This window comes from Parasteatoda tepidariorum, chromosome 3 (assembly GCF_043381705.1).
Source record: "Parasteatoda tepidariorum isolate YZ-2023 chromosome 3, CAS_Ptep_4.0, whole genome shotgun sequence".
In the NCBI taxonomy this organism is placed as follows: Eukaryota; Metazoa; Arthropoda; class Arachnida; order Araneae; family Theridiidae; genus Parasteatoda; species Parasteatoda tepidariorum.
This window is the reverse complement of record NC_092206.1, coordinates 100790606-100804260: the sequence shown is the minus strand read 5'-3', so window position 1 is coordinate 100804260 and position 13655 is coordinate 100790606. Positions and strand designations below refer to the sequence as shown.

General features: G+C 27.2%; 1 protein-coding gene across 2 annotated transcripts in view; it reads left to right on the top strand.

Annotated features, from left to right (window-relative positions):
- Positions 1-13409, top strand: part of LOC107444906 (WAS/WASL-interacting protein family member 1) — a 32370-nt gene extending 18961 nt beyond the window's left edge. For both annotated transcript variants that reach the window (XM_016059172.3, XM_016059173.4), the window contains exons 5-6: positions 4414-4503; positions 11268-13409. In XM_016059172.3, coding sequence (XP_015914658.2) covers positions 4414-4503; positions 11268-11413 — 236 coding nt within the window. In that variant the 3' untranslated portion in view covers positions 11414-13409. The remainder of the gene's footprint in view (positions 1-4413; positions 4504-11267) is intronic.
- The last annotated feature ends 246 nt before the right edge of the window (positions 13410-13655 follow it).

Below are 13655 nucleotides of genomic sequence, written 5' to 3'. Positions count from 1 at the left end.
AGTATTGTTACTGAGTGGTATTCTTCTGCTAACAGTATTGTTACTGACTTTCAAGAACCGTTTTAATAGATGCTAATATTGATGGTTTTATTAAATTCTCTCCTGCCGTATGATTTTTTCCAGATTTAGCGATGAATAAAAAAATTTGATAACTAGCCTCAAGAATACGATTATGAGTTGAAGTGTGAGCAGTAAATAGAGACTTTACTGTTGTCCTCTTTTCAAAATTTTTCTTTAAAGTATAAAAGTCCACGTGGAGTCTGCTGCAGAGAGGTTAACTTGACGACGCCAAAAACCCATTTGATATTCTGGTCTAGTCAAAAGAATTTATAATATTTATTGGCTGCAATTATTTAAGAATTTGATTTTTTCTTTCAATTTTGGCACCGAAATCTAGCATTGCATTTAAATGGCCCGGAGCAAAAGGGTTAAACTCGTGTCGAGTCCATTTTTGAATTGCCCCCCTTAACAATCAAATTGCCCCCCAGTGGGGCGTGGGCCCCACGTTGGGAAACACTGATCTATACAGTTCAAAATATATATTGCCTTTCTTTTTTATTATTTAGTTTGTTTGTTTTTTCTTTAAAATGGTGTCCTTTTTTAAATACTTTAACTAAATAGTGTTTTTACTTTACAAAATACATTTATTTAATATTATAAGCAGCATATAATACAAAACAAAATATGAAATAAAAAAGTAGGCAAAAGTAATAAGTTGAATTTTCTTTTCTGAATCATTCATTAATAATTAAAAAGAATAATTATAATAATGATATAAAGAATTGATAAAAAAAATTTAATGAAAGCTTTTCCTATTTAAACTAAAACAAAGTCTGTCTGCCTGTGTTTCCATCGATATTCAAAGTTTATCTTCTTTATCTGTTCTTGTCCTTTCACTCACTTTTTAAATGTGCTCTTTTAAACACTATAAATATGAAGCTATTCTAAATGCAGCAAGAAAAAATGGAAAGAAAAAATTTTGTGTCCTTAGCATTGTTTAAAAACAATAGCCAAGAAATAGACGTCAGGTTATGAGCGTCGCAGTGGGACTTAAATATCTCACTACTTTTTGTAGAGAGGAAAGACTTCATAATCTAATTTCTTTCTCATAATACTAACAAATTAAAAATTAATGTGCTAAGTTTGAAAGCAGATCATTTGTGAAATGTGTGGTGAAAGACCATCTATTAAAAGATTGAAGAGAGTCTCATATAGTAGTGAATTGATGGTTCATAATCGTAGTGGTAGTTACGCCACAAATGAAACGACTACTCTTCAATTTTTAAACTTGATGTTCTATTTCCATGAAGCTTTTTCTAAGAATAATAGTTGAAAATATGTTTAAACTAACTCAGTTTTATTTAATTTTTCAAGACAGTCCATTATAATAAGTTTTATTAATGAACTGTTCATAAATATTTAAGCTCTTATACATTGTAAATTAATTTTTCAAAAAAGAAAAAGTAAATATGCTGATAAAAATATTGGGCATCGTTCTTCGGTAAATTATAAGAAAAGTTATAGGGGTTACTAAATAAAATAAAAAACAAGGAAAATTAAGTAAAAAAGATTGTTGATCAAAATTTATCTTTGATAATTTTAGATTCTACACATTCTTTCTTAGGCGGCACTGTTTAAGTTCTGGTTAAAAAAGCAAAAAAAAATTTACCATTTCAACATAGAAGAAAATCATGTTGCAATGGTTATGAATTTGAATGAACAAATGCCACTTTGTAATTACAAAGTGGCACTTTGTAATTACAAAGTGGCATTTGTTTTTTCAAATTCATAACCAGGTTCTTCAAAAAAACTTTCTTATTGATATTCAGTGCCAGATACTTGTTTTTTGGGGCAAAAAGTGTAAAGTTTTATAAATTTTTTCTAGATTCATATTTTAGAAATATCATGACTGAAAGGATGTATTTTTAGTCCAATTATTTGAGCCTTGCTAAAGAACTTTTCTGCATTATTTTAATTCATTTCAATATAAAAATATTTCTTTTTGTAATTATCTGGGTTGGCATAATTTAAATTGTGATTTAATTAAATTTGGATGATTTTATTTTAAAAAAATCATTCATTCAAGTTCTTTTACTACTTTAATTGTTCTTTTATTTAGGGGATAAGATTATTATATTTCATAATATAAGTTATGAGTATATTCTTAAAGTTTTTTTTTTTAATATTATTTTATTGATAATGAAAGAGGGGGTGTATAAATTATTATTTGATGTTCAAAATAGGCTATTAAATTTAATTATTTATGATGGTGTAGCAGTTATGATGGTAATGATGGTGTAGCAGTCAGGGTTGGAGTTTTTGCCAGGACAGTGGCAAAAACCTGGTAAAAACCGGCAAAAATTGTAAGAACCGGCAAAAACCAAATTATCTAAATTGCTGATTAAATATTATTACAAAATACTTGAAACAAATTTAAGTCAATCCTAAGGAATAATAATTTTGATACAATACATGAAAAAATTATTTTTAACATATTAATAATTAATATAAAGGCAATAATTTTTAAAAGATTGAAAGTTTTTGACCTCTTTTCATTTTAGAATCCTTAAATAAATGTTTTTTTTACAAATGAATAAATATTATTATTTGTATAATATTATTATTATTTATTATAAAAAAGTATTATTTGTACAATAATTAACTACACATCTTGATAGATATTTTATGCTTTAAATTATAGTTATATTAATTTAAAATAAGTTCATTTCACTGGAAAAAGAAAATAATTGCAAATTTTCCAATCAATAATGCTTTAAACTACTAAAATGGTGTATTATTACATTATGATTTCATTATGGAATAAAAATTTTGTTAATTTTTTTGTAATTATTCATATTTATAGTATATATTTCAATTTTAGGAATAATTTTGTCACAAAAATGTGTTTTTGTCCTCTCATCTTGGAAAATATAGGTTTTTGCCACTTTTTGCCACTTTGCTTGGCAAAAACCTGTTTTTGCCAGGACGGTTTTTACCGGTATTTACCATGGTTTTTTCCACCTGCGGCAAAATCTTGCCAACCCTGGTAGCAGTTATCATTGTTGTCAGTACATTTTCATCGGCTTGAAAATCGCATAATATGTTGCATTTATCCCGCATAAATTTCCATATTTTTTTAGTTGTCATCAGCTTAAAATTAACAAAAATCATAAAGGTATTGTTTTCCTGTAAAATACTTTTGTTTGCCACATTCAAAGGCTGTGATATTTATTTTACTCTGCTATTATTATGATTTTGATTGTTTTCTAAATTAAGACTTAAACTGAAAGAGTTGTTTCTTTACTCTTAACATAATTGTATGATATTACCTTATTACACTACATTTTATGATAAACTTATTTGAATCTGTGTCTAAACTTATTAACATTTTATGAATTATTATTTTTTGGTGTAAATTACATTAATATGCTATTATAAATTTCCGTTAACGATATATGTTAAATGATTTAAAACTTAACAATCAGCTTCATGAATAATGTGATGCATGCAAAAATTCTATTTGATGTATCAGCCTATCTGGTAAGCGAAAATATTAAACTACGTTTGTGAACTCACCAAATGTGTCATATTATGTCGAAAGTCTTGTGGTCGGTCGCTAAGCAGTACCGTGAGTATAGGAATCTGGAAAAAAAATTTATTCCCCTTCTGATCTACATGTAAATTGAGGAAGTAGCCTCACAAAAAAAAAATTTTATGACCTGTCTTCTGATCCACAATGTTTCCCAGACCATTGTACAGCTCTAGTGTGATTTAAATGAAAGCACCTAAAATGACATAGGTTTAAATTATGTAAAGATTAGCATACCTTATGTATCAAAATCCTTTTGATTATGATTAAATAGATTTTTAAAAAAATTTTATTGAATGAACGAATGTTATAGTTTTAAGCAAAAAAGGTTTTAGTTTCCTTAAATTCAATAGAAATGGTGAAATACAACAAATTAAATTGATCTAGTAATATAATTTTTTGATCACCCTTCTTACCTGTTTTTTCATCCCTATTGAAACTCTTTTTACCAGATTGTGGCTATCCCCCTTATTTTTGATAGTCAAACAAATACCTCCATACAGAACATGTTTTTTCAGCGAAAGCATATTTCTCTCTGATTTCATTACTCAATAACGCTAATTAATTAGCATTAGGTCAACATTTTAACCACTAGGATTGACACTTATTACATGAAAATTGGATCATTAAAACTAAAGCTATTCAAGGTGATATGCTTTTTTTTATTGTACTTTTAGTATACTTTTAAATTTTCTATGTTCTTATAACCATCACTTTATTAGGTGTTAAAATTGGTTTTATTTAATTGTCTTAGAATTATTCAAATGTTTTGCTAATATTTTTATAAATTGTGAACTTATACTGAGATTAATTTTTTTCTTTAGAATTTGAAGACCGGTTTAAATTTCATCCAGCACAAAGTTTGCCAAAACCTGACAGATTTTCTAATTCAACGAAAAATTATCCCAGTAAAGGTTTGCATAAAAATACTTTATTTTAGATTTTTTGCTAACTAGGTGAACTCTTGTAAGATGAACTTCTAAAAAGTGATTGCACTCTTTATCAGAAAGAAGTAATTTTAATTAGAGTTTGATTATCATTAAGTTTTTTCAGCATATAATGATTATCGACATGATTCTACAAATAAAGACTTATTATGTTCATTAAAATTGGGGAAAAACTAGAATACCCAAAATTGAACAATATTAATAGGGTTACAATATACTGTTACCAATAAATAAACTTTAAAATTGTTTCATTTTGGGTATGCTCTTGTTTTTTCACAATTATAAAGAGTGTAATAAGTTTTCATGAATTGGATCAGAGGGAATTTTTATGACATGAAACCATAATTAACAAATACAAACACACTGTACAATCAAGTAATTTATTACATTCTAAAAAAAATAAAAATTGTTAACAATAAAATTTTACTTAGAAAATACCCAGAATGAAGGAATTTTAATGAGGATTTGATTATTTCACACAGCTTTTTCAGCAGGGTTATGATTAACTATAAGTCTATAAAAGATGGGATAAAGATTCCATCTTTTATAGACTATCAGATGATAATTTTTTTTTTTTTTTACTTATCCAAATACAAAACATATTACAGGGTGCGTAGCATTTCTTAAAAAGGGCTTAAAGGTGCTTATTTTCGACTTTCCTTTTTTAAAAGCCTTTAAAGGTGCTTTTTTCAGTGGGTGTTTTTAAAAAGTGCTCAATTTCCCCTTTTTCAAAATAAGATATTTTTTCTTTACCGTGTTTATTTTTGTCATGAATTATTCAAAAAGACCTTGTTCTATTCGACATTTTCACAATTAATTGAATCGCAATCTATTTCGGCGTACCCTTGGTCCGTAGTGTATGAAAACACCATTTGTTTTACATGTTTGATGAAATACTTGCAGATCCGCATATGCGTATACTGAGTTGGATTCTGTTTGAAGGATTTTTGCCCTCTCATGTGCAACTTTGTGGCATTTTGCTAGAGATTCTCAATTCTGGACTTCAATTTCCACCCTCTGGTATCGAACAGCAAAAATCTTTCAATTTTTTGCTAATTACGGGGGCCAACTAAGCATTTTCAAATTTTTTCCCCTAACAGCAATAGAAAATTTTACTTCTCTTTTTGATTTCATCGTTGGTGATGCGCCATCGTCGAGCAAATGTCGTGATATTCTATTTATAGTTCAGTACCATTATCTTGACTTGGGGATCTCATTCACTGATTATGTATTTTCATGTGGATCCCCAGAGCAGTGAAAAATCCCAAAGCTTTATCGCCTCAAAATTTCCATCTTTCTTTTATTCAGTAAATGAAAGAATTAATTAAGAATTTTAAGATTAATATTTTTACCTGTCCACCAATTGCATAATGTTTTTATAATTTTTTATTGAACTTTATTACTTTTTATTAATTATTATATTATTACTTTTAATATTTTAAAAGCAGCAAAAAAATCTTATGTTTAGTTATGTAAAAAAAAAAATTCAGGTTTGTCATTTTAAAAACTTCAATTAATCTCTTAATGATTTTATTTGTAAACAATTGAAATCAAAAAATTCATTTATCTCAGATTTGTTAAATATTATGAATGTAGGGAACCTGTAATAATTTACTTCTGACAAAAATTTTTAGCTTCAATACTCATTGTATTTACATTTCAAAATTATTAAATTTTTTTAATCATTTCATTAAAGAAATATTGAACCAAGTAACAAATAATAATCATAAACATTTTTAGGGGCAATTCTCTAATTTACATTTGTTATATAAGTCAAAATTATAAATTTTACTCAAAAATTGTTATTAGTTTTCTTATTGCTTAATTATTTACATATCCTTATAAATTCAGTATAATCAATAATATTAATCTTTTTAATGTTTTGTTGAATGTGCTTTTATAAATAACTCTTGATTCAATCTAAAAAAATACACTCTATAACCTTTTTAAATAATAGTTGAATTATAATTTTGAATTAATTTTTTTACATAATTAAATAAAGTAATTGTAGAATTCCAAGCGTAACAGAGGGGAAATCATGCAGGTATTTTATCCTAAAAATTTATTAAATATGTGTGAAAACAAAAAATTGTGCAATAATATGCTACTTTAAGGTGCAATGTTTATTTAATTGCGTAAAATAATAATAGAGCCTTAAAAGCATCCGTAACAGAGGGGACAAAGAAAATTCCTCATTTTTGACATGCACTGTTATTTCCGCTATATTCTGTGATTTGGAACACCCTAAACATTATTTGTAACTTTTTTTTAACTATCATATTTCAAGGTAAAATAATTTGTTATTAGACTTTTAAAATTGCTTACACATTTTTATTAACTTCAAAAAATGCAATGTAACAGAGGGGACATTTTGCAAATTTGACAAATAGTTACAGGGAAATATCATGCCATTTAATTAAACATTGCACAATTTTTTTGTTTTCACATATATATAAAACATTTTTTATGATGAAATACCTGTGTGATTTCCCTTCTGTTCTACTACTGGTTTCAGTTGGCATGGAATTCAACAATTATTAATTTAAAAATAAAATGAACCACTTAATGTTGAATATCTTTAAAATTCGAGAAAAGAGTTCTTTGTCAAGCACTAGTTATTTTATCATGATCATGTAAGTCTTTAGAAATTATTTTGCATTTTGTTAATGTTTTTATGAAGAACTTTTAACAATAGGAAGAGGAAATTTTTATTATTAGTGTGCATATCCTAATTACAAGCTTGGATTTTGACATTAAAAAACTGGCTTTTGATTAGACATGTCAAAAATTATCGAAATCTGACAACTTGGGACAAGTTTCTTTGTTAACATTGGGGACATTTTATTAGACATTAAATCATGCACAATACTTGCATTATGTACTACTGTAATTAACATTTATATTATCTGGGTGCATAGCATTTTTAAAAAGTGCTTATTTTTGATTTACATTTTTTGAAAGTGCTTAAAGGTACTTTTTTTATTCTGGGTTTGTAAAAAGTGCTTGACTTTCTATATTTTAAAAATAGATTTTTTCTTTGCTGTGTCGATTGTCATCCTAAATTTTAAAAAAAATGCTTGATTTTCACAATTTTCTCTCCAATATTTATCAGAAGCTAGTTATTTTTATCATGATTATGTAAAGTTTTTGAATTTTATTGATTTTATATTTATAAATTAAGAACTTTAAATGATAGAAAAAAATAACTTTATTACTGATCCTAATTATGATTATTTTTGGTGAGTGATTAAAGATATTTTTTGAATGCTTAAAAAGTACTTAAAAGGTGTTTATTTTTTGTTGAAAAATATGGATATGCACCCTGATATATCATTTATTAAAAATATAGCCAAAATTGTTAAATTATTAATTGGGTTGGTACTCTTAATATATTACAACTAATAACAATGAGTTGTTAATTATCATCAATCTAAATATTGATTTTAATTATTTATTATTCAGGTTTTTTAGACTAAGTAAAACTAAAGTTGTCGCCAATAATTGTCTGATCTCAACTTATTAAAAAATAAATTTCTTGATACTTAATGCTTGTTATTATGACTTACATGTTGCGCAGGTTAGCAGAATATGAACCGAATCCATCCGAACCGAGTTTTTGAGGGAAATTCAGGCAGTCCAAAGAAAACTTATCAGTCTAAAAAAGTTCCTACAAAATTTTTTAGTATTAAAAAATTTGTCACTTTCCAAATTTTTCCTTGTTAAAAAACATTAAATGTCAATTTGTGTATTTATTAGAATTCCTGAAGTTTATGAGTGGAACCTTTAATTTAATTTACTATTTCAATATATTTTGATTTCTTATAATTTTTAACGTATTCTCGTTTATTCAAAAATTTTGTAAAATCATAATAAATTTCTTTTCTTGTATAAATTTTACTTCCCAAAAATATTTTTAAAAAGTTATTGTACTAAAAGAAAGAGAGATATAAACATTTTTGAGAAAATTTTGATTTAAAAAAAAATAATAAACCTTATTCTGAGGAAATATTAGGGACTGAGATTTATATGCACTCGTGCTTATATGTCCACGAATATATCCTGTAAATCATAAATGTAATATATTGCCTTATAAGTAATCTATTTATAATTTACAAAATATATAAATATTTGATTAAATGAGTTAATTTAAATTTTTTAAATCACTCAATTTAAGATTTTAGTTGAGTTACTATGAATATTTAGTACAGTTATTAAAATTAATTTCTTAATTACTTGTTATTTTATTAAGTTATATGTCATAACTTAGGTCAACACTCTGGTCTATACGGTTGAGTATCATTCGAAAGAACAGTTTCAAATTTCGGTCTTATTCATATAAAACTAAAAAATGAACTTGGAGTACAGAAGGCTTCATTACTTTTNTTTTTTTTTTTTTTTTTTTTTTTTGCTTTGGGGTAAAAGAAGAGTAAAAAAGGAAGTAAATGAAAACTGATTTTACGTATAAAGAATAAGATGATTGTTAAATGTTTATTATTAGTTAATTGTACATGCATTTTTATTTTCAATAGTTAAACAAATTAAAGGATTGGATAAATTGCAATTTGACATTTTTATTTCTAACTAGTTGAATACCCGTTCTTCGCACGGGGAGGGTAAAAAAATAAATAAATCAGTATTGGGAAACACTATGAAATCACGCTCAAAACTGAAAATCGTATGCCGACACAATTAAAGAAAGAGGTAAGTGAAATTTTTAAGGAAATTAATAAATCAGAGAAAATAAAGTGGTTTTTTCCAAATAGCAAAGTCAATTTTCATGCAAAATCGAGGTTCAATGTCTCTTGGCTTCAGCTCCTATGGTACCCAACTTCCTTGTTTTTGGATCCTTCCAAACAGTTTTAAACGATGTGAAATTGCTTGCTGAGTCACTTGTAATGTAAGAGCAAGTTCTGTTTGAGTTTGGGATGAATCTTCCAATTCCTTGTCACTTCGTACAATTTCGACCTACCTCGCCAAACTCACCATGTTTAAACTTCTGAAACCACTCACGCCAACTTCTCTCTTAAAGCAGCCTCATCATATGCTTCTTCGAGTTATCAATGTACCTCTACTGGAGATTTCTTCAAATTAAAGAAGGAAATCAAAAGCTCCCGCTAATGACGCTTATTTGGCACAAAACTACATTTTTGCACAAAAACAATTACGTAATGCTAATACAAAATCACGAAAACTTTAAGGTTATGTTGTTACGAGATGAACAAACTTACAATAAGACGTTTAACAACAGTCAATTTCTACATAACCTTCTGGTAATGCCATATTGTGACGAATGGCGGCAACTTATTTGTGCACCCAATATATCTGCAATAAATATCAGAAAAGCTCTTGTTGTTAAAAAATGAACTTTATTGCAAAAAAAAAAAGTGCTGAAAGTTACAAAACTTTTATAATCTTTCAAACCATGTAAAATCTTTAACTTTAAATTTTGCTAATCAAACAAATATGCTAATATTAAAAAAAAAAAACTAAATTTTTTTTAAAAAAAAGAACTTATCCAATTAAAATGTCATATCTAGAAACAGTAAAAATAAAATATAAATGTAGCGATCAATTTAGCTTTTAATGTATTTGCAAAGTGTAGCTTTGAAAATTTTGTTAATAAAGTGATCCTTTCTGGTTTATAAAATTATCCGCGTTATAAAATCATATGTTCTCAAAATAGATTTGATTTTTATAAATGACAGACTCATTTTTACTTTGTAATAATCGATCAATGGTTCCCAATCTATTTTGTACCATTTCCCCCTTTTTCAATATTTCTAGAAGCACATTCCAGTCTTCAAACAAATTTTAAAGTTAAACAATAAAATCGAGGAAAATTTTAATAAATCAATGTTTTCATAGTTTTTTTTTATGTAAACAAACCAATAATTAAGTAAAATAAATTATTAATACTTCAAGTAATAAAAAAAGACTGTGCTATTAGTTGTTTTTTATTAAAATTTTGTCGACGTTCTGACTCCCTCTCAAATGTCATTGATCCCTGGCCTGATGGTGAGAGAAGGGGAGTATCATTTGGGGAAGGAACTAGTTATAAAAGAGATAGGCTCTTTCTCTCGGGATAGTGCTAGATGATTTTAGAGGGAAGTGATGTGCAGGAGAGAAATTTAGCTCCCAGCATTTAAAACCCTACTTTTTCAATTTTATATTTTTCCTTACGTTAATGTGTTCATCGATAAAGAAAAATGTACTTTAAAACCAAGTCAATCGTAAGGACTGCCCATTATAAAGAGCCATGCAAACACTCAGAACTGGGATGCCTGTCATTTTCATTCATTCTTGGATATGGAGAATAGCACTTGCAAAGGCAAAACAAAAACTGCTTTCTGATTTGAAGGTTTAAGACTCGCACCATTAAGACAAAAATTCTGCGACTTATTTCTCTTCCATGATGAGTTTCAGAAGGAAATTGCAGTGCAAAAAATGCATCTGATAAAATGCCCTGAGCTTTTTAAACAGACAAACTAAATAGATTTTAAACTAAGTTTCTCATCAGAGCTTGCTAATTTATACCCTAAATTAATTTTCTTAAAAAACAGTCAGTCATAATATTCTTGATTTATAATGCAAACTTCATTTCCCTCTTCAAACTATAAAATTCCTTACTAGTTGGGAACCTTTGCTGTAGGTAAGGGTTCCGTATACAGGAAATTATGTGTAGTTTTTGTGGTGTGTTTAGGTTATTCAATGTGTTCTATTTTCTTTTATAGCAAACCAGGTTAGACAAAAGCAAAATACAAGACGCCAGCCTCCCCCACCACCCCCAATGGCAAGCACCAATGTTACTGGAAGTCAGCCCGTTCTTCACATCCAATTGGAATCTGGAATATTTTCGAACAATTTTGCTCACAGCTAAAATCAATTAATTTGAAGGACTGGTTGTCCTGCAATCACACTTACTGAAATAACTTATCACAATCTGTGTGATACATTATTTACCTGTACATACATAAAACAAGACTAATTACTTTTTATTTTGAGTAACTCTATGTATGGAATGCACAAGATGAATTTGTCTATGTGTTCCTTCTTTTTTGTCATTTTTTTTCTTGGAGCACTTGTTACTCTGTTTATCCATAACTCTTTATGATTTTAATTGGTAATTTTATGCAAGATTTTACAAAAGAATTTATATAAATCGTAACTCAAATTTAAAAATAAATTTTTTGTTTTGCATCATTCTCAGAATGCATTTTCTCATTTTATCCAATTGTGGTGCTCTCACGGGCTAGAGAGAACGTAGAACTTAAAATAATTTATTTTTTTTTTCAAAGCCTGTAAAATGACCCATTTTGAAATCAACTGTTGTAACAAAAAGTTAAACTATTTATTTTGCAGCCACTCATTTCCTGTAAAAATTTCTCTGCAATATGCTTAAAATTGTATACTATCAATTAATACTGAAATGATAATAGAACTGTTCCCAACTTCAAATTGTTTTCTAGATTGGGAAATTAAGTTTGTTATGTTTAACAAAATGTTTCTAATTGAAAGGAAATTTTGAGCATTTGTGCTGGCAACTAAATAAATGTAGCACCAAAAAATAATTTTTATGTTTCAAGCACTGTATAATTTGTATTTCACTGTGTGAAAGATTTTGTAAAAAAATTTAATGTTTTGATACATTTCTAAATCTAACATTTGCAGCAATGCTATTTTAACTAAAAAATTTATGAAGTATGTTAAACTCAATCATTCCTTTAATTGATTTTGCAAATGGCTTGAAGTATTTTTATAAAAAAATTTCAACAAAATGCCATTTGCCTACTCATTAAATAGCAAACAGTCATAAAGATCACAAAACTGATAGTTTTCTTCACAAATTTATTCTTTATGATAATCCATAGCTACCAACTCTACTGGATTTTCGCGTAGACTGCTGAATTTTTTCAGTTTCTCCTTGTTTAATAAAAAATTCTCCTGGTTTTTGTACATTTTAGAAAATTCCTTCAAATTCTAAGTTTCCTGAAAAAAATCCCTATTAAATAGAATGTTTGCACAGATTTTTTGCTTGCTTAAATATTTAAATAAATATTACTAATATATAATGAAGCGAGCCTCATTTATAGAAATCAGTTTAACCACTTTTTCTGTTCAGTTTATTCAGAACTCCCTTTCTAAAATAATTAAAAAATCAATTATTTCTTACGAATGAAATACCTATTACTATTCAAAATTATGAGTAAACATAATTCACAACATTTCAAGCATATTTACTGCCAATCATGACCGGCTGTTTTTCTATTTTGATGTCTATGAAACTCCCTATGTGTAAAATATTTAGTACATTACGCAACAATTATCATGAAATTAATATTATTTTATAAACTACTGTGATGATCGGTTCTAAAATTTAGTGAAATGTTTGTGGATCATTAATATTAGGAGATTTCTAAATTGAACATTTTGAGAAATGCTCTATAGTAAGTAAAATAGAATTTTACTTTTTGGTCTTGGGTGTGTAAAAATCAGCAATGGTTCTTTTGACTAAGTGCTAGATGACTTCCTTTAGGATAAGGATTTGGCAAAAACTGTATTTTAAATGTTGTTTTTTTTCCTTGGAAATTTTGTGCATTCCTTATATGGGTGAAATGTAGCATATTTGTTTCGTGTTGAAAAGGCGTTTAACCTGCGGTAATTGTTATGTCAAATGGTAAATATATTTGCACTTGTAAAAAGTTGTTAGACATATATATCAGAGGAATTAATTTTTTGAATAAATTATATTTCTAACCTATTATTGAAGGAAAAAAAATTGTTATCTGCCAATCAATGATTGAGAGAAGTTCTCTGCTTTGTATTTTTAATAACCTGCTTTGAATTGTAGTCATAATTAAAATAATTTCTTATTATGTGTGTTTTCTGTCTTTGAATTCAATGGAAATACTAACTGTTGTGACTTATCCATAATTAATATGATTTCATGGACAACATTGCAGTCTTATGGTTGAGCAATAAAAATTACAATTTTTGAGATTATCCGTAATAGCCTGCCTAACATAAGTTTCTTTGAGCTATGAAATTTGTTGTTTGCATTTTAACTAAGATAAATTTTTTCAACTCCTTAAATAAATCTAAAACAATAAGTGAAAAAAGGC